At 46.7% G+C, this 22,331-nt stretch overlaps 1 protein-coding gene across 6 annotated transcripts in view; it reads right to left on the bottom strand.

The window, feature by feature from the left end:
• Positions 1 to 2,961: 2,961 nt before the first annotated feature.
• The window catches only part of disco-r (disco-related basonuclin zinc finger protein), a 32,016-nt gene continuing 12,646 nt past the window's right edge, over positions 2,962 to 22,331 (bottom strand). For 5 of the 6 annotated variants that reach the window (XM_070288311.1, XM_070288306.1, XM_070288310.1 and 2 more), the window contains 3 exons: positions 13,786 to 13,912; positions 6,131 to 8,170; positions 2,962 to 6,017 (listed from right to left, as the gene is read on the bottom strand). In XM_070288311.1, coding sequence (XP_070144412.1) covers positions 3,915 to 6,017; positions 6,131 to 8,014 — 3,987 coding nt within the window. In that variant the 5' untranslated portion in view covers positions 8,015 to 8,170; positions 13,786 to 13,912 and the 3' untranslated portion in view covers positions 2,962 to 3,914. The remainder of the gene's footprint in view (positions 6,018 to 6,130; positions 8,171 to 13,785; positions 13,913 to 22,331) is intronic. The other variant, XM_070288308.1, reaches the window with a different exon arrangement.

The following is a 22,331-nucleotide window of genomic DNA, read 5'->3' as shown; positions in this document are numbered from 1 at the left end:
ATTACAGAATTATAATCCTTGTTAAACCATGTTCTTCACCCATCTGCTAACCCAAGTGCGAATGGGAGTGCACAGTCGCCCTACTAAGTGAGTTGGATATTCAGACAGTCATTATTTTGCATGTCGACTGGCGGCGGGTTGCATGTGCTGCTCCTAACAATCCAAAACTAACGCTAAATATCGAGAATACTGTTTCTTTTTTCCATTTTATTTATCAAAAGCCCCCTCTGGGGGGTGTGGGAGTGGGAGGAGTTATGTCGGCCTGGTAGGAAAGTGTCCGTGGTCGCAGCAATATTTACGATGTGATTTAACTGCCGGCTGCCGGGGTGGGTCCCTCTTACTAACAAATTAGTTGCAGTTGGCAGGAGTACACTATCAGTTTTTGGGCTGCCACATAGCCCATTCCCATTCCCATTCCCATTCCCAATCCCAATCCCATTTCCCACTCCAATTCCAAACTCCAATCCCATACCCAGGCCCACCAACAGCGGCAGAGGCACGCCCACCCACTCTGACATGGCTCGGGGCCTCCTCGACTGCATGTGTGCCCTGGGATGCCACATGAGCCAGTAGTATATGCCCTCCTCTATATGCACAAATACATATATATGCATATATATCGCATCCATCCAACTATCTGGGCAACATTACCTGTGCTCCGTGCCTCGATGGTCGGTGCACTTTGTCCTTATGTACAACTGATTTACATGCACGCATCCATGTAGCCGTGTATCCTAGGTGGGGAGGAGCCACCACCTGGTGCCACCTTCGGGACAAAACAGCCGTGGAGCAAGTGGAAGCCTCTGGGCACACATTTCAGTATGAAATGTCCTCCACTGGAATTGGTAACAAGCTGAGAATAGGTCGATATCTATGTGGAAATCTTTTTTAAATAGGAAATCAAGGATATCAAGGGGGTTACCTTGGGGACCTTAGGGACTTATAGTTTTCCTATTATGGTAAATTAATGAGAAATACCAATTTATAAAGCACTAGATTAACTTGCACTTGAAAAACAACCAACTGTCGCTTCTTTTCTTTTACAAAATCCAAATAAAAACCCATTAGGAGTTACGCAACAAACCCCTTGGGCTGACTTGCATTTTAAAGCAAACGAATTAGAAACAGTTTAAATTGTTGGAGTCCACCCCAGGCAGTAACAGCGGACTCCCTCCCGAACATTGTTTCGCCGTGGCGCCACACTTAATGGCACATTAAGGTGGCAAATGGAAGACACTCGCACATAGAAGGCTCTACATAGAGGGGGAAAGGACTCTCTGGCATACATATGCCATATGGCGGCGTAATACGTAATATATGTAAGGATATGTAAGGTGGAGGCGGAGGAGTACGAGGACGTGCCGCTGGTACGGATATCCCGTTGCCAGTGTCTGCTGTTGTCGTTGCTGCTGCCTGCCGCTAGTTTTCTGCGTGTCCGCTGCAGGCTTAACGATAACATTGTGGCAATTTTATTTACCCATAATCTGTTGTTGTTCCAGGTCTCTCTGCCAGGAGCCAGGAGTCGGGAGCCAGGAGCCAGGAGCCAGTATAGTGTGGCACAGACACAGAGGGCCAAACCCCCAACTTAGACCGAGACCGAGACCGAGACCGATACTGATACCGGCGAGGAGTATCCTGCCAACAGGAAGGAAGAGAGCGAATTTCAGCGGAAGGAAACACTAAAATGTTACTTTAAATAAATTGCACCACAGCCCAGAGAGGCCAGCTCAGCGCAGCTTAGCCCGGTTCGGGCTCTGTTATTTTCCCCGAAAAAGGGGAGGCCATTGCAATGGCGAAGCAGCCGGCAATGTTACTGGTCTATGCAGGCCCAGGGGTGACATGGCCAACCACACGACGCTCGCACCCATATCTCATGGCTATACATACGAGCGAGCACACCCCATGGACACCGACACCGACACCGACACCGACACGGACACGGACTGCATGTGCAGATACTGGCACTGCATTTATTTATTTGGACACTGACGCCCTCGTCCTCGTCCTCGTCCGCGAAATTTACGAGCTCCCTTAATCGATCTAAAATTAAATGGCTGGCTGGCTGGCTGGCAACCCTTGCCGAGAACTGCAAGCCAACTGCCACTGCCACTTCCATTGCCAGCTATCTGCAATCCTAATTGTTATCAGCAATTTGCAATTCCTCCCCCGAAAAAGCAACTATCGTCCTCCGATTCGCTCAAGTTCATCCGATTTATTCGGTATCTATGGGGAACTAATATTTGGAGACTACATTTCAGACTAAAGTTGGGTATTTATTTTAACAAAATGTTTGCAATGTGTTTTTTTAATATTTAAAAACACAACTGCAGCTGGTTTTTTGTGTAGTCTGTTTCGCTTTTACCATTAAATTTCATCAGCAAACTGTGCTACGGAATTCTGACTTGGGAATTACTAGGGCATTCATTCGAAAAAAGAAGTGTCTTATCATCTAAGGGTTGTGTTTTAAAACTTAACCTTTTAGGATAAAAAATATTAAAGAAAAGACACCTTTAGCAGGCTGTTTTCTATTCGATTTTATCATGAAAATGCATCAGCAAACTTTGCTACAGAATTCTGACTTGAGAATTACAAGACCTTTATCCTTTAAAGAAAAAATGTCTTGTTGTTGTGAATTAAATATTTAATCTTTCTATTTTAGAAAAAATATTAAAGAGAAGTCAACCATGAACCATCATGAAAACTAATCAGAAAACTTTGCTACATAATTCGGACTTGGGAATTACAAGGGATTACATTCAAGGACCTTTAAAGTTTACACTTTTAATTGTAGCTTTAGCCACAATGTATTTTTTCTCCGGAAATTGTAGTTAACATTTTCTGACTTGAATCCTTAACTCATGTTTTCATAAAGCTATATTTAATTTTTCTACTTACCTTAAAATACTCACAGGTCTGAACTTCCCCGCCCGAGATAAGTGCACACATAAAGGATTTTAAGAATTTTTTAGATATTTTATTGCAAACATATATAGCTTAAATATGAGTTGAAGGTATTTGCCTGGTTACTGCTTCAGAACTAACTAATCCACTATATAATTACTTTAGGATTTGTTTTTGTAATAAAGAAAACAACAAAACTCTATTATTTCGGCTGGGATTCGAGACTAATCGAAATCAGTGATCATCGGCAATCAGTGTTCGTACAATCGCTAAATCGATATAAATCGATTTAAATCGATATTCAGTATTCTCTGATCATCGTCCGTTTTTGTTGGTTTCTTCATATATGTATATATCAAGCGTTTTCTCGTTGTTGACTCGTTTCATTTCCGTTTCCGTTGCCATTTATCGATATATCGTACAATACACTCAGGGGGTTTCTCCTCTCGTTTTAACAATAGAAAAAAAAAAAAAAAATATTACACACGATATATTTACCAGTAGAGGCGCTGCTTAGTGGCTACGTACTTACACATTATCTCGAGTATCACTAACAATAATATATATATTTATATATATATATATATCGTTAATTATTCATTTAGTACTTGTTACATGCTTTCTTTGCCATCTATGTATTATCAATTCTCTACACAATTCTCGATTATCGATTCTCGACGATTCTTGTACACCAAACAACAACAGTTTTCCATAAATACAAGTTTCCAAAAAATAAAAAAAAAAAATGGGACTCGTATTTATTATATTTATATATATATATTTATGTATAGAAAAAAAAATGCTAGTTGTTCCATCTAATATTTTATATTAGCAGTAGCCTAGGTGAAAGTACTTCGTATTCCGTGAGCCAAGTCCTCCTGCGAAATGAGCAATGCCGTAGTCCTAAGAGTCCTATGAGTAGCCTGACAATGCATGAACCAGTCCCGCTCCCGCTCCCGGCCGTGGATCTAGTGATAAAATGCCAACGCCTTGGCATAGTACGAGGTACACGGTCATGATATGCGATCGGGGCTCTGCCGCTGGCCCACCTCCTCCAAGCCCACACCATGTGCTCCTCCCACCGCCGTCGTCGCCGGATGCGAGTGCGCATAGTCCGGGGAGCCGGATCCCCCGGAGCCGGACCTCGAGGGCGACCGGGAGCGCGAGTGGGGTCGCTGGTTAGATGCTGGCGGCGTTATCGAGTGCTGGGAATTCGAGTCGGAGGAGGTGCGTCGACAGAAGGGGCTCAGCCCACCGACTCCCACTCCCACTCCAGCGCCGGCTCCGGTGGCCAGCATATGCGGCGTCAGCTGGGGAAAGCGCGGTAGACGTGGCAGGCCGGCGAAGAGCAGCGGATTACCACCGCCATGATTGAGCAGCAGCCGGGGATCCGGTGATCCGTCCACCAGCGGATACCCATGCCCGTGGCCATGGCCCACAGCGAAGCGATGCTGCAGGGCCTCGAAGCAGAGCGGCACATTGAGGCCGTGAGCATGGGCACCGGCACAGATGCGTGCCAGGATCTCCGCCTGGATGCTGCCCACAGCCGCCGGTCCCACGCCCACGGATGAAGCTGCCGTTGCTGAGGGATTGCCGAAGCCACCGCCACCTCCATTGCCACCACCCTTGTTGTTGTTCAGATTGAGACTCATGAGCTCCAGCAGCGGATCCGTGGGCAGCACCGGCAGCAGGCCATGATCGTCGCTGGTGGAGAGCAGCTTGCGGTGCAAGTTGAGGTTGGAGCTGTGCCGGTCCCGACTCCGCTTCGAGGGGAAGGCCGCGTTGCAGCCGTCGATGTTGCACTTGTGGTGGAGCTTCAGGTGCACGCTCTGGTAGTGCGTCTTTAGGTGGAAGTGGTTCTGGAATATCTCGCCGCAGGCGGTGCACTTTAGCGGGTTCTCCTTGTCGATGGGCACCTCTGGCTCTGGATCGGGCTCTGGCTCCGGCTCCGGCTCCGGCTCTGGTTCAGGCTCTGCCTCTGGCTCCTGCCCTGGCTTCGACGACTCCGGATCGGTTTCGGGAATCTGGCGATCCTCCGAGTTGCTGCGTAGTCCATTCTCGCCCTTCATGTGGGTGTTGCTCGTGAGCTCGTTGTTATTGTTGTTGTTATTGGTGGCGGTTCTGCTGCTGCAGTCGCCATCGTCAACGTCATCGTCACCACCCATGAGCTCCTGCTTGATGCGCAGGTAACGATTCTCGTCCGCTTCGTAGCTCATCTCATCCAGCGGCTCCAACTTGATGTTGGCCGCGCCCAGCGACAGATCCAGCGTGGTGCTCAAGCTCTTCTTCTGCTTATCCCGCTGCTCCTGGTCCTGCTCCAGTTCCTGCTCCCGTTCCCGTTCCCGCTCCCGTTCCTGCTCCTGCTCTTGATCCTGGTCTTGGTCCACACTGGGATCGTGCTCCGTTTTAATGCTAAGAGCTGCCGGCTTGAGATCGCCGTAGGGCGTGAGCGGCGGCGAGGGTATCGACTTGGTGGACTCGCCCACCTCCGTTTCTTTGGCTGATGCGGCGGCCTGCACGGGCAGACGCACCTTCTTGATGGACAGGTCGGCGGCCACGTCGTAGTCCACCGAGTTGTCGCCGGAGTTCTCGTCCGACTGGACCGGACAGCGCACTGGATTTTGGCTCTTGCGCTTTCGCTTGTTGGCCGCCATCTGTGCGAGCGCCTGGGCATGGGCATGGGCCTGGATATGGGCCTGGACGTGGGCATGGTCTTGGGCAAGGGCATGGGCATGGGCATGGGGGTGAGCATGGGCATGTGAGTGAACATGGGCGCGGGAGTGGGCTTGGATATGGGCCGGGGCCTGGGTTAGAGAGTGGCTGTGGCACTCCTCCGCCGCCTTGGCCGAACTGGGCAGCTCTTTGGTTTGACTGTGGCCGGATACGGCCGACGCGGAGCGTTCGTCGCTCTCATCCTGCTCGTGCTCATCCTGCTCCCGATCGTGATCGTGATCGTGCTCATTCTCGTGATCGTTCTCGTGCTCCAGCCGTATACTGTCCAGCTCATCGCCCACCACCACAATACCATCGGGATCGTCATCGTCCTCGTCCTCGTCCCCGTCAGCATCGGCCTCATCCTCATCATCGTCCTCGTCGTCGCCCAAGTGGATGCCAACCTGCAAGGACAACGTTTTACATTTCAAAAGGAACAGGTTAGGAATGGGGTTCTTGAGATTATAAGAATATATTTATATATATTTATGATTCTATAAGAATAAACGCTACCCACCTCGAGAATCTCGTCGTCGTCCTCGTCCTCCGTGTGCTCGTGCTCCGGCGGCAGCTTCCTGCGCTGGCCCTCGTAACGGCCCGCATCCAGGTAGGACCTCTGAAGGTAGTCCTGGCCATGCTTCAGCTCTAGAGCTCCAGCTCCCACTCCGCCGCCGCCGCCTGCACCACTTCCTCCTCCCCCGCCCATCGCATGATGCCGCAAGTCCGGCGGCGGCGTCAGCAACGGAAAGCTGCCAAAGGGCGCCAGTCCGGCCATAAGGCCATTGGGCGCCTGCAGGAGCAGCGGATGCGGCTGGGCACTGCGTCCGTCGTGCGGCGAGATCTTGCGCCGCAGATGCGGCGAATGGAGCTTAGGATTGGGGTTGGCGCTGTGCCGATTCCTCGAGCGCCGCGAGCTGAACATCATGCTGCAGCCATCCACGGTACACTTGTGCATCTCGCGCAGATGCACCGCCGAGAAGTGGATTTTGAGGGCTCCCTTGTCGCAGAAGGTCTTCAGGCAGACGTTGCACTGGACGCGCTTCTTCCCGGTCACCGGATTGATGAACTGTGTGCCCAAATTTGCTGGCATGGAGCCCCACTGCCGCTTGCCGCCGCCACCACCTCCTCCTCCTCCGCCGCCGCCTCCTCCAGGAGAGTGCGTCTTCCTGCTGGCCCTCAGGTTCGAGGACAGTGCCAGGCGGGTCATTCGCTGCGAATTGGAGCCCGAGTTGGAGCCCGAATTGGAGCCCGAACCGGAACCCGACACGGAGCCCGAGGCGGACGAGGAGCTGCCGCCGCCCTTGTCGCCACTCCGCTTGCCGCCCTCCTCGGCGGCGGCGTGCGAATGCTGGTGCGGATGCGGATGTGGGTGCGTATGCGGGTACTGGGACACGCCATGGGGCGGCGGCGGAGAGTGCGTGTCCGAGCCCGGCGGATGCAGGGGGGGCGGCGGCGGAGGCGGCGGCGGCAGGTGATAGGCCATCGCCATGGCGCTGAAGAACTGGTTGCTGCGATGAAGGTGGTGCTGATGCTGCTGGTGCTGGTGCTGCGCATGCTGCTGGTGATGGTGGGCGAACTCCGTGGGACTGGGCAGCGGACCGGCGAATGCTCCCAGCGAGGCGGAGCTAATCTTGCGAAAGTCAAAGGGCTGCATGTTCTGCAGATCGCTGAGGGGATTCTCCGGCGCTGGGCCACTGCCGGAACCCGAGCCTGACCCGGGACCAGAGCCCGATCCCGACCCGGAACTAGAGCTATTCCTGGCACTGGCCGATAGCTTCTGCTGCAGCTGGCTTTGCAAATGAAGCTGGGCATGGGCCAGTTGCGAAAAGTGGGCGCTCATAGACTGCGTCTGGCTGGAGCGGCTGGACGGCGAGTGCTGCTGTCCACCGCCGTTGCCGGCGCTGGCATTCGGATTGTGGCCGTGGCTCAGGGCCAGCGGATGACGCAGCGGGAGCGTCAAAGGCAGCGGCAGCGGCAACGTCAGCGGCGGCAGGGGTGGCGAGCTGCGGCGACTGGAGGTCATCACCATCGGGAAGGATGCGGGTCCCGAATCCCGGTCGACGGGACTCAGGCGCTGCTCGGCGTTGCCCCGCGGCGGATGGGCGAGCGGGAGCGGATGCTGTTGCTGCTGCTGCTGCTGCTGGTGGCTGCTGAGCGGAAGCGGATGGTGCCGCTCATGGCCGGGCAGCTGGTAGTGATGATAGCCGAGCAGGTAGGATGCTGAGGGACTGGCGGTGATGGCGGGAGCGTTGCTGCTGCTGATGCTGGAACTGGAGCTGGAAACTGTGGCAGTGCCTCCTCCACTGGCAACGGGATCTGCAACACGACTGCTGGACTGTGGCTGAGGCTGAGGCTGAGGATGCGGATGCAAGTGCGGATGCTTCTCCTGGCCAATATTCATCAAGCGGCTTACGAACTACGGCTAATCGGTAGATTTCTGACGATATAGTAGACTAGATACAGGCTGTATAGGTTGCAGGTTGCAGGTTGCAGGTTGCTAGTGCTGTGTAAGGATCCCTTAGGGCTTAGCGGTATTCGATGCCGTTTCGATCGTTGGCTGGAAATAAATAAAATATATTATATATATATTAGTTTTTAATTTATATTTATTTTTTTAATTTTTAAACCAAGTTTCAACAGTCCAATCAAATTATAATCCGTTTTGCATCTTATTACATTATATTCTTTTTAATCTTTGTTCTCTTAAATCTTTGTTTTCAATATAGTCACATTAAGCAGTGTTCCAATTGATTAACATTGACAGATTCTAGCATTTTCTAAAATATATTTCGAAATATTCGAATATGAATTTAGAGAACACGCGAATATTTAAATACTTCGAGCTCAGCACTTTTTTAAAAAGCATTTTCTTAAAAGCTATATGCATTGATATTGACCTATATAAACAGAATTTAAATTGTTTTCAGTTTGCAAAAATAAAAGAAAACCTAAATAACATTATTTATAAGATATTTTCAAGGTGTGTGGCCTCATAAGCGCGATCTGTATCTGGATCTGGAGCGCCTTGGCCGGGGGGAGGGGACTCTTCGTTCCATATCTGCCATCTGAAACATTGTCCACATCTCGGGCGGCCGCTCAAGGAGTTTCCACCGAAACCGTCTAACGAAGTGGACACCACGCCATGGCAGACCTCCCAGGCGTGCATACACGAGTACAGAGATGATTATTGAAAAGAAAAATAAGAATAATGATGTGACAAATTCTGAGTGGACACTTCACGTCTGCGGCGATGGTCCGGTGGACCCATGGACGGACACTTGTAGAACCTGGAGAGCTCGCCGTGACATGACAATGCGCAAGTGTGCGTGCAGAAGACGCTCTTCGCACCGAAGACTGGGGCCACTTCAGGTCCGTCCCCATGTCACATTCTTGCTTGTGCGATCGGATTCGACCGCAGGCCCGGGACCCGACCAGATCCGAAGGCATCGCCCGATCGTGATCGCCATTCAACTTCACTTCTCGATCGAGGCGATGAGTGCCGCTTGGCGACGAATACTTCACTTGACGACGATTCCAAATCGGAGACTGTGTTGTGTTGTATGTTTAGCTAGATGATGAATCGAAACGGAACTAAGGCAACAGCAGCTGCTCGATGGCCCTCGAATCAAATGGTATTCGATTCGAAATGAACTCTGCGAATCGCGTTTAAATGCCGCACCCATTTTGCAAATAAAAATAATGTCTAAGGGGAACTTATCAGCAGAAACTAAGAAAGCACCTGCCTTTAAACGTCTTCTTTGTCAGAAAGAAATAATTATTTACTATTGACTTTATAACTAATCAAGTTATTTAACTCTATATATTATAAATACCTAATGAACCTGGTCTACATTAATCTTGATCAATTTCACACATCGTTTTTTAGAAGACAAGTCGCAATGGCTTTTATATATAGTTGTTTTAATTCCACCAAGTAATTGTCATTAGTACATCAATTTTAAATAATAATAATAAGATGCATAACACCTATTCACTTGCAAATTAATTTTATATATTTTTGATCAGAAGTACTAACAATACCTAACTAAATAAGATGCATAACGGCTTTACCAGAAGCTCTCTTTCTTCTCTCCATCAATTGGAGGTTGCACAGATCGAAATACCAAGAATCTTGAGAAAAAGACATTAAGTAAGAAGTCCAGCTTACATATACAATTCGCTGGCAGTTGCCTTGTCGATGGCAAAAACAGTTGTGACATTTCTGTTCAGAATATAAACACGGGTTTCATATACTATAATCCCCATCCCCCGTCCCAGCAGCAGTCACAGGTCCAGTGCCAGCCCAGCTATTTCATGGATAATCTGACGCACATTGTGTGTATTCCCGCTATGGAAACGACTTGACTTGGCTCGGCTCGGCTCCTATTATTACACTGTCTTTGGACTGTGCCATTTGGTGGCATTGGGGGGACTTGCATGACATATGTCATCTTGGCAAGTAATTTAAATGGTAAACAAATTGTTTTTTAATTGCCACCTGTTCGGACTGCTGCTGTAATGTCATTTATTTCGATTACGTTTCTCGGTGCTCGGTGCTCCGTTCTGTACTCTACGGATCTTGGCTTGGAATCTGGCACGGTCTTTGCCGGCATTTAGCCCCGGAGATGAAATGCGGCGCGACAGCGGTGGCTTTTAATTGCTTTCGGCTGATGTTTAATTTTTTGTTTTTTTTTTTTTTCTTTACTCACTTACACTGCTGCTCTCTGGGCCCGATCCGAGTTCGGGTTCTGGCCAAACCAGTTCTCCCTCGGACGCACGTGTATCTGCCTTTGTATCTGTATCTTTGGCTGTGTGTTTTTGAGCCGATCTGTTGCGAGCACTGATTGCATCAAAGTGACAGTTTTGCAGTGAGTATTATTGGAGCAAAGCAATTATATAATTTGTTTGTTGTCTGTCCATAATAAGGGTACTTAGTCCATAGTTGCTGGACCGCTTTTGGCACCGTCTGCGGGATCAGTTCCGCTCGAGCTGAAACTGAAACTGATACTGAAACTGTGACTGCGACTGCGACTGCGACTGCGGCTGGAGCCCAGCTTCCGTGATTGGAGCCAGCTTGAGACATTAATGTGACTAAATTGCAGGCAATTGCAGGTCACTGATAGTCGGTATTTTGGGAGCTAATAGAGCTTATACTTTGAAGAAGTCGTCCCTACAAGAAAGAGAGCCCTAAAACTGAAATAAATCTTTTATATTTAAGCATCGTTTTAAAGAAAGGCAGCATAGATACAAGTAGAGTCACCTTAAATATAATGTTTTAAGGTTAAAAGTCGTACGAGTTTTATTTGACCTTTTGTGGTAACCTTGGAACGGAATCTTTCAGGCTTCCAGAGAGATTCCAGTTGGTTTGATAAATTAATACCAAGTAAGGATATGAAGTGTTATCCCATCTTTGAAAAATTCAACCAAATTTTGCTTACAATAACAAAGTCAATGAAATCTAGTAAAAAATAGTATCAAAATGAATAGCTTTAGTATCACTGAAAATCAAGCAAATAGGCGACTTAAATCAGAAAGAGTTTTGCTAAAACTAAACCTGGTTCAGGATCATATGACTTAACCATATAATAAAAGCAGCCTAAACAGAACCAAGGTTTCCTGGCTACACACGTTTCCCCTTCAATCGATGCTAATGGTCAATTTGTATGCCCCGACTCCTCCAACTCCAGCAGACAGACGAAAGTCTGTCCGAGATGAGGAGAGCTTCAGCTCCTTTCAATTTTGAATTTCACATGAAACTCATTTTCGTCTCACAACAAAATTGCCGCTAAGCTGCGAGAGCTCGTATATCGCATCGCAACGCATCGCATCCCTCGGACAAAAGATGAGAAAAATGGCATTCCAGACACCAATCATCTTTATTATTGGCTTTATCGCATAGAATCGGCGGCAGCCGTCATAAGGAACGTTTTTTTAACGCATTCCGAAGGCCATAAAGCAGCGGCCATAAATGCGTGTTAAAGTCGGCCAACACAGAAATTTCAGATGTCAACCATTAAACGCGGATACCCCATCCCCCATCTCCAGTCCCGACTCCGATTCCCGAACCCCACCAAGTGTCCCACGGCTCGCAGAGATCACAAAAGAAATCCCTCCGCCTTCGATTCTCTATTTTGTAAAACTTAATTTATGAAACACATAAAAAGTGTCAACACGGCCTGCTGCATATGAGATATGTTGGGCAAGCGGCCGGCCGGCCGCAAAGCCGGCAGAGTTAATGCCTCCGCCCGTCGACACCGGCGTGACCACGACGGCACCACTTCAGTTCCGATTATGTACGCCTCTGAATCGCACCGATTCCCAGCCCAGATCGGGGCATCCGAGGGCTTAACAAAGTGATTTCAACGAAAACTCCTGTGTTGTTTTTATTCGGATTTCGGCTCTTCGGTTTTCACTCTCTGCCGTTCAATATGCAAATCGCTTATGGGATCGTTGACGGAAGCCGCTGGGTGCAATCCCCAGAGCCACAGAGCCACAGAATCCACACAATCCGCAGAACCACAAAGAGAGAGCGCCAACAACGAGCGGTGGTGCTCAATGGCAAGACATGAACACGAGCACGAACATGGACTTGGGCTTGGGCTTGGGCTTGGACTTAGACCTGGATTCGGACACGGGCAGGGAGTGAGCCTGGGACTGCGCGACAAATGCCGCAAAATGGGGCACAGTGAAAAAATTATGCGGAATTATCAAATAAAAATGATGAGTGTTGAAACTTTGTCTTTGCCTTCATTATTTATTATTTCCCTACGTTTCTCTCAGTGCATTGTGGCGCTACTTGGTATCTGAGACCACTGTCGCCGCCGATCAGATGTGATGTTTGGGTCTGACTTCGCTGCGGGAGTTCACTTCAGCTCCCTGTACCTCGCCCGATACCTCTCAATGCCTTAATGCCTCGATCCCCTCCTGACCGAGACTGCGTCCGATTGGACGGCGTAATCCGAGGCTTAGACTGTGTAATAAGTGGATAGGTCGGTCGGTTAGCCCTCAAGCGCAGACACGAAGGCGCATCAAAATCATCCGATGGAAAGTGTGATATTGGGGCTACTGGATCTATGGGTTATCTTGGGCAAGCATCTCTGAGCACACTTTCGGCTTTGATGGGAGCATTTGAGCGAGGAATTAGCCAAGAAGCAGGCGCAGGTATCCTGGAGGTAACGGAAGTTTCTAAGCAAAGGTTAAGTATGTTTGCGAAGATAATTAAGTAATTTTATTTAATTTTTTGTTATATTAACAATGCTAAATAAATATCGATTAATATATCGACCTTTTTGATGCACTCTCGATACATTATCGATATCTCAATATGTTTTGCCATCCCTAGTCAAATTTCAAATCATATTGCGACATTTAAACATTATATACATCCTTAAACTAACAAAACCTTTTAAAGGATTAAGCAAAAAACGAACTCGATCACAATTTAATCGACTTGCAACCAGGCATTGTAATATTTTTGAGCTGATAACATGCCCCCACAGAGAATGTAACATTATTGACAAATGTTTCTTTCAGCAATATAACATTATAGGCGCATTGTTCGATTTTCAGTTTCGCAGATCGCAGATCGTCCATGGGACACTGGAAATCTGCACTCTTTTTGTTTATTTACCTCTCGGTTTTTGGGGCGTCGCCAACACGATGGCCAGGCTAAATTTGGCCATTTCAGGCCATCAGAATGGCTTTGGGTATGGGCCTGGCCGGCCCTGGCATTTGCGGCCACAAGAGCCTCTGCCTCTGTCTCTGCCTCTGTCTCTGCCTCAGCCTCAGCCTCAGTTTTGGACTCTGGCTGGGATCTCCACTGGCTTGCGATCTCAACTGAGCCACGAGAGGCATTCTTGCCCATGGCCGGGAGCGAGGCGAACGATTGATTGAAGGCAAACGCAAGGAGGAGACTGGGCCGAAACTGTGGTAACTCAACTGAAACTGGGGCCGAAGCTGCGGCAACGGCGGCGGCGGCTTTGTTCATCTGCTACAAGCATCGCATTTAATGAGATTTATATCAGTTTTTAATAGCTTTGTGACTCTATTGTGTTGGCCATATCTGAGGCGAATCTGGGGCCACCTCGACGGCCGATAGAGATATAAAATTAGTTTGCCGAGACATTGTCAAAATGGCTGAGTGACCGGGGAGCTAATGGTTTCCATACTTACGTTTCAGTGTCTCGGTTCCGTGAGCCGATGATGACTCCCGGAGTGCGTCTATATATATATTTGTATATATCTATATATAAATGATCAAGTCTTGTCTCGGTGTCCACGGTGCAGTTCCACGGCGGATCTGAAACGGAAGAGCTGTGGTTAGCTCAAGTCTGGGTATAGTCTATAGCCTATGGAGACGATCACGATCGTCGCATTTTGATGATTTGTGCCAACAGCACATCCGTCAAAATGTCAAATGCTTGGGCACACAGCAATAAATCGACACATTTCACACATCCATGCCAGAAATCGAATCTCCCCCGAAATCGGCTCTTAAAGATCGATATTCGATGCCGAATTCAACGCAAATCAACCAAGTCTCCCCACCCCAACAGCACGCCCCTGGCAGCAAAATGGTGTTAATTTAAATCAAATGACAAAATATAATAAACGACCATAAAATTTAATCCGAATCTTCTCTAAAACGATACGACAAATGTGCAAAGTGTCTGGGCACACACACAGCACAAAAAGAAGAACAATATTTGTCATATACTTATATTTAGCGGATTACGTCGACAAAGCTAATCCGCTACAAAGATGTATCATGGCTTTAAAAACCTTTAAGATTAGTTAAATTTAAAAACAAAGTTAAAGTTTTTAGAGATTTTAATGGGATTTATGGTAATTTTCTTTAATTTTGGCTTTTAAATCTCTTTAAAAGGCGTCTAAAAGTATGCTACTAAAAATTTAAGTTTATTTTGTTTTTAAAATATCTGGATTTGTAGCAAGTTCTAGTTGCTAAATATACAAAGTTTAAAATAAACAAATTAACTTTATGAAAATACAAGCATAGTTTTAAGCACATTTCTAGGGAATTTAAAAACCGTCGAGTTCTAAATATTTCAATATTATTTAAGTCATTCTCTGAATAAGTTATTTTTAACTTGGTGATCATCTTTACTTATGATTGAATAAGTAATATTTTCGATAATATCTCTTTAGTAATGAAAACTCAGTTCTTGAAACTCAGTTTTATAAACTTAAGATATTTCTGGACAATTTTTAACACTAGAATTCTATGAAAGTTGCAATATCTTCTCTTATAGCCTATACACCCCAACAAATATGAGGTAGAGTGCCTGCGGCATGGAGCCAAAGTTGACAGCGTATGACACAAAAGTGTAAAAAGAAAACCAATTAAACGAGCTAATCAAATTGTATTGTCATTAGCACCAGCAGCGGCGGCGGCGGCAACAACAGTAACAACAGCAATAATGGAAAAATAAGAAACCAAATTTAAACGGCTTATTAGCAGTACCATTTGGGTGTTTTCGTCAGTTTTCTGTGTATTATATGTACATATATATAAAAAGGGAATCTGTCTTTTGTGTACTTTTAGAATTGAAAAAGTAACCAAGAGGTATTCTTCTTAAAACTAAAAATAATTGCAATTTATAAGATCTGTAATTTAAATTCTATTCTCAAGTCTGCTGAAGTACCCCGACTCTGGCAGTGTATTCCCACGCCTTGCGGAGATTTTATTAAATTTTTTTTTATTTAATTTTTAAGGCCCTAGACCTGGACACTAAACATTGGCGCAATTCATTAGCTTAATTATCAGCTGCGGCGCATGTCAACCAGGCAGATCGACAGCCATCAAATATATAACAACCAAGGTATATATGGCATTGATTGCAGTATTAGCTATCAGCCCTCCTCGACCGGTGATTTTGTTCCATTGAATACAGCAAATGTTGCCCAGTTATATAGTACATACATATATGACAACGTAGAGCTGTAGTATTGATTAATTAATGAAAGAGTCCTTCGACTCTGCATGACTGAATACTTGATGTGTCCGGTGCCCAGATACTACCGACTCCCTCTGATCCCTGCGAATATAGACACGAGTGCTTTCCGTTGACATTGTAATTGAATCAATAATAAAATCAAAATGTACAACCAAGACAATGACACTCGGCAAACCCTTCTATGTCTCCGTATCCGTGTCCCTGTGTCCCTGTCCGAGTCCCTGACCATTTCCCTGTCCGTGTCATTCGCAGCACCAGGAATGGCAACATCACCGTCACCAGCTCTCAAGACCCGGGACCCTCTTCGAGTGCCATTGGATTTTGGCTTGGGTTTGGGGCAGATCCCCTCCATACCAGCACAGGAAAAAATAATATCCAGTGAATGATATTTTTGGTATAAGTTAAGAACAAATTATTCGATATTTGTAAGTGTAATGTAAAGAAGCCGAAAAACGGATAACCAAATGAAATCGATAAATCTATTTATTTCAATTATGCAATATAAAGGCATACCAAAATAAGATTTACTGCAAAACTAAGAAACTATATTGTAGAATAATCAAATATTATTAATAGAAGTCTGAAAATATAATATATATATATATTTGTGACTGCATTCGGGACTCCAGCTTGAAGATCTAGAGTTCTTTCATGTTCTATTATGTTGACTTAAGCTGGATTCAAATTAAATTACTAAAAAATCAAGTCAAAGGTTTGGCTTATTTATATATAATTTTTTTAATAGCTTTCAAAAACTCATTACTGTAATCTTGTTATCTGCACTTGACACATGCAACACAGTTTAAATAAAAACAAATATATTTTTTTCTTTCTGTGATCGTGTGTGTGTGTGTGTTCAATCAATGACTTCGACTTCGACTTTGGCTGGGCTGTCTGTCTGTCTGGCTCTCCTCCGACTGACTTTCCTCGGCGAGTGCATGTGTGTGTCTTTGCCTTTTAGAATTTGTTATAATGTGTATATACATATTTCATTTTTGAACTGTCTCCCTGACAGCCAACGAACGATTTGAGTGACGTACAAAACGATGTCGTGTTGTCGTGCCACGGACCGAGTTCGCGTCCAACCAGGTTGACTTTTTGTCGCTGCTCCTCCGCTCCGCTTTTGGCGTATAAATATATATATATATACTTGGGGGCTGGCAAGTGAGTATATAGGAGAGTCAATCGGACAGACACGGCAATAGTGACTTTGACTTGAAAGCGACGAGCGGGCGATTTCTCGAGTGCGCCGTCAAATCAACTGAACTTTTCATTAAGGCCTTTTGAAGTTCGGCATTAACCCTTTGGTGTGCGCCGGTGTTCCGTCCATACATGACATTGCCATTGCCATTGGCTTTGCTTTTGCTTTTGCTTTTGCTTTTGGCTTTGCTGCAACTGTCGCCGCCTAAGTGATCCGGCACCCATTAGCAGTTGATCCGCAGGCGGCCTCCTCTCCCTCGGAGACCGGAGGAGAGAGACCCCAAAGACTGAAGAGGCTCAGCCACACACGACTTGACTTTGTCAGCGGCGTGACAATTCCGCATAAATCATAATCCTTGCGGTGCGCTGGCCCGAGAGTTAACGTTAACGTAACGACGACGTTTGGCGTCGTCAACTGTGGGGTTTGCTCACGCTTCTTGGCTGTGCCGCCAACCTGACTGCTTTCCCGCCAAAATTGCTTACATATTTCACTATATTTCTAGAGGTTTAAAGAAATATAAGTAAAAAATAAATGGACTTTCTCCAACAGTTCTTCTGAGCCACAAGGAGAAGACTGACTTATTTCAACAACAGAACATTTAACAACTAAATATTCCACAACTATTAAAAAAACTAAACACATAACATTTGAACATTCAACACTTGAACATTCAACAACAGAAAACTGAATATCGGAACATTCAACAACAGAACATTCAACAACAGAACACTCAACAACAGAACACCCAACAACAGAGCATTCAACAACAACTATTAAGAAACTGAATACAACATTTAAACATTATATCAGAACATTCAACAATAGAACATTTAACAACAGAACACTCAACAACAGAGCGTTCAACAAATATTCGAAACATTATTCGAAATTTATTTAATTATTGAAAAACTTAAAACCAACAAGCTTTCCTATAAACTAAGTTTTTGGGCGATAACTAAGATAGATATGATACAAAAGTCGCAAACATTTTTTCGTAATATGTAATACCATCTTTTTATGCCTAAAAATTTACCCAAAATACCATCTATGATTTCACCTCATAGATGTGCTACTTAACTGCAATACTAAGTTAACTTTTCAGACCAAGCAATCATTTTCATAACTCATCTAAGAAACGTTAGCTCATACAGTAATGATATGTGTTTTTATATTTTATACTTAAAAGCTTTTCCTTGGCTATTTTCCGCACTGAATTTCTCCCTCTTCATGGCCAACGCCGTCCCTGAGGCTGACGGAGAAAGAGGTCCGGGACTGGGCCACATGGAAATCCGACTGGGAATGGAATTGGGGACCTGGAATCGCGACTACGACAGGCATTCGGCGGCGCGCGTTTGCGTTTTGCGTTTGAGTTTGAGTTTGGCTTTGGGTTTCTTTGAGAGGCAGCCGTCATGGCGGTGTCAGTGGCTGTGCCGGCCGGGCGAGCGACCAGGCCTCATACTAGCAGACAGTTAGTCAGTCAGTCAGTCAGCCAGTCAAGTCAGCCAAGTCACAAAGGAAGCACTTGAAAAGTGAACATGTTAACGGGGCGAAATAGTTCGTCGCCTCCTTCGGTCTTCAGTTCTTCAGTCCACCAGTTCGTCAGTCCGTCAGTTCTCCATCCGCGGCCGAAAAGGAGCCCTGGATTGGCAAAGAGGGCAGTGCCGTGCCGTGGAGTGGCTTGGCGTGCTGAGGTGGTGCCTTCATATTACTGGCGGGGGAAGGTGCACTGTGTCGCCCGAAAAAAAAAAAAAACACTTGCGAAAGTCACTCGAGAGAGCCTGTCAATCCTTAGAATAAGGTAAATAAGAATGGGTGGCGGCGGAATCCCCAAACCAATCCCGAATCCGAATTCAAACTTAAAACTGCCAAAAACAAAAACAAGTCAAGGGTAGAGCGTGACGACGAGTGTGTGTTGTGAAGTACTTTGGATCTGGATCTGGATCTGGCTCGGATCGGGATCGGGATCGGATCACAATGTTATTAGCCCTCGTACCAGTTTCCATCCAGGGGCGTTCCGTTCGGAGGGCATTAAATGATTATCTGGCTCTGTCATGCCATTGAGATCGGTTTCTCAAATTATGCGAATTTCATACTTCAGGGGCCATGTTCTTCTGCCGTCTGTCCCGTCCCGTCCCTCGGTGCGTCCGATCCGGTCCCCTTTCTGTCCCTTCTGTTTATGTTATTTCTTGCATTCGCGTTGCCACTCATCTCTGCCGGCTCGTTTTCGCTTTAGTTTCCACCTTTTGCGATCTGATACCGATATTACACAGTACGAAATGCGATCGAGTTTAGTTGTCAATTGCTCCGAGCATCTGCAAGATCATTATTATAATGTAGTCGGAGATTTTGAGACTCGATAATTAATATACCCTAAATGTGAGCTTGTTATTTTATTTGTTCTTACAATAAGTTATATTATTTGGTTTTCATTCAATCTTGTGACTTCCCAGGAGACCTCTTGCCTAACCCTGGGATGATAGGAAAACCGCTGGGACCATTCGAATTGCTGGACGGGATGCCGAAGCGGAAGTATCCGGGCGATGAGTGATTGGCCATTGCTTCGGCGATCGCTCCCAGACAAATGGCAGCTGGTAGATTTCCTAGGGTGCCCCCGGCTCCCTCCGAGGATGCAAATGATCTTTGGCTCTGTGGCTAGAGATGGAGATGAAGCTGAAGATGGAGCTGGGAGCTCTTTTATCGGACAAGGCGATCGTGGCAAGCTGGCCCTGGCGGCAGTATCAAAACGAAGAGTCCTGCAGTGTCGGCGATAGGATGGGAATATAGGATGGCAACAAATTGCCATATTGCTATGGAAATGTATGCCTGCAATCGCCAGATTGGGTAACATTCGGTCGTAAAAGTATCACCGATCATGTTCTGTTCAGAATAAGGCCGCCGCCTCCGTCACAACCACAGGCTTAAGCTCTGGCCTATTTCGATATGAAAACCGGGTTTGGCAACTCAATGGGAATCCCTGGAGCTCCCTGGGACTCCCTTCCAGCTCGGCACCTCCTCGTGAAGATGAGTATTTTAAGGACTTGGAGAGAGAATCAGAATCACAACTTTTTCCCAAAAAATTAATTTCAAAAAAATAAACTAATTTCTAATTCTTGGTTATGTTGTAACAGAAAATAAAACTTTGGACTGATGAAAGAGCCCAGAATCTTCCTTGTACTCAGAACGAGTTGGTTCGGTCGGTGTCTATTGTCTCTGGTCAACGTCATCCACTTAAATCTTTAAGGTGTTGGACAACAAGGAGATGGAAACTCCCGTGTCCTTTGGCATGCCGGCCCCCATTTCTCGGCACCTCAAAAGAGCTGGGGCTCCCCTGCCTCCCTCCTATACAACATTCGGACGCGTCGGGAAGGCTTTTATTTATTTATTTTTATGCGGCATTACATTTATTTCCATTTTTATTCCCATAGTTCACGGGCTGCCCAGCCAGGTGAGATGAGAGCGCGAAGCCGAAGCCGAAGCCGAAGCCCCCCTTTACGGCAGTTCCTGCCTGCCTGCGTGGCCCTCCTTGGCCATTGCATTTTCCGCTCCCGCTGGCAGGTTGGCTTATTGGGCCCCGAGACAAGTTAAGTGCCTTTGCTCCCCCCTTTTTGATGCTCGCTGATCTACGACACTGCAAAGGTGAGTGCGGACATCCATGTCCACGTCTGCGTCCACGTTCCCATCCACATCCACGTCCATGTCCATGTTGAGTTCTCTTTCGCACATTTTATGATGGCCCGGGATTGCCATACTTTTGAGCTGCTCCTCGTGTGTGTCTCTGCCTCCGTTGAGTGATTGGATTGAATTGGATGGGATTGGGTACTCCACCATTCGAGAAATATAAAAAAAAGGCCTCGCTCTCCTCTCTCTCTTCCTCTCTCTCTCTCTCTCTCTCTCCCTCTATGGCAGGTGTCTCGTCTAACTGTTTGGCTTCGTTTGCCATTGTTTTTCTTGTCCGCTTTTTTTATATGCCTCCTCTTTTTGGCATCATCAAGCCGCAGCCATCGACATTCAGCGTCCACATCCACATCCATTCGCGTCCACGTCCTCACCCCCAAATCCCATCGCATCGGCATCGGCAACGCCATTGTACAGCATTGGTAACTGGTTTTCTGTCCAGCAAGAGACGACCAGCCATCCCAGCCATCCATCCATCCATCGGGCCAGCCATAGCAAGAGCTTTAGCTTTAGCTTCTCCAGCACCAGTGCCAAAGCCAGCGCCTTCCCTGCGCTTTGTCTTTTAGCCAGAATTGCCAATCATTCGCAGCCGCAATAAAATTACATGAGTAAAATGTGTCCGCGAGCATTCGTGGTACTTGATCGTTTTTTCAAGAGTGCGGTAATCGGTTTCAATTTCATCTTTATAGTGTTATGAAACCCGGGATTCGCGTACAGCTTTTCGGTCGCCACCTTCAACTCCAGACTCCAGAGAGGGGGCGGAAGCAGGAGGAGGCTGTGGAGGAGGAGGAGGAGCACTGAGAGTTGGGGTATGCTGCCTGGACACTCTTGCAGTGGCCGGATTAGTGCCCATCTTTCAATCCGATGCGCCATATCCATGCACACTGTGCGCAATTCGGAATGATGATAGACAAGGCGGCTCGAATGGTGCATCAGGGGAGGCAGAAATAAGCCAGGTTAATATCGAATTTGATATAATAATGACCATTTCAAAGCAAATCGAACTATCAACAGTCGTGGTAAAGGGTTAAGGGTTTCCGACATTCGCTTGAGAGAAAATCCTTTTCATTTTAAAAACTTTTTTGATAAGAAATGGAAATTTAAATTTGGAATACAAATTTAAGAACTGTTCTAAAAGAGATTTGATAATTTGATATATAAATAAATATTGCTGATTTTAATTTACATAAATCGGAATTTCAACATCAGACTTGGAAATTTCAAGTACAAAATAATCTTAGAAAACAGAGTCCATTTTAGTATTTCACCTGCAAAGCACCCTTTATAGATCCTGGTCGTGTCCAGTGCATGTGCTCCACTGTGCATCCAGCCAGCTCCTCCATACCCATCCGTTCCTGCCGTTGATGCCTGTGGGCTCTGCTCTATTGCCAGTGCTGCTGCTCTGGCTCCTGCTCCTCCATTTATTTCAGATTGCTGCTCTCGGACCTGGAGCTCTGGGAGTCGTTGGCAGTCGGCAGTCGGCAGTCGGCAGTCAGGATCCTGAGACTTCGCTTCGTCTGCGACTGCGACTCCGACTCCGACTACGAGTCGAGCCTGTAGAAAGCAATTCACTGTAATTGCTTTGTGACTTATGGCCCGGCCCAACTGGCGCGTTCGTCGCTTCACCGATTGCCAGTCGGCAGGTAGCCGCCGACTCCACTCAAAAGGTCCCTCCTCCACAGCCACATGCACATCCACATCCACCTCCGCCCTCGCTCCCCCTTTTAGCTGGCATCTCCTGACTGCGGTCGTGGCCAAGCTGCGTAGTCTGGCCAAGTGGTAGTGGCGTCTTGACCTTGTCATGCCATTAAATAAATTCAAACAGAAACTGAACTTGGTCCGATGTACTCGACAGCCAGCCATGCCCT

Source organism: Drosophila kikkawai, chromosome X (assembly GCF_030179895.1).
Source record: "Drosophila kikkawai strain 14028-0561.14 chromosome X, DkikHiC1v2, whole genome shotgun sequence".
Taxonomy (NCBI): Eukaryota; Metazoa; Arthropoda; class Insecta; order Diptera; family Drosophilidae; genus Drosophila; species Drosophila kikkawai.
Note: the sequence above shows the minus strand (reverse complement) of the source record. Positions and strands in the feature narration are given on the sequence as shown.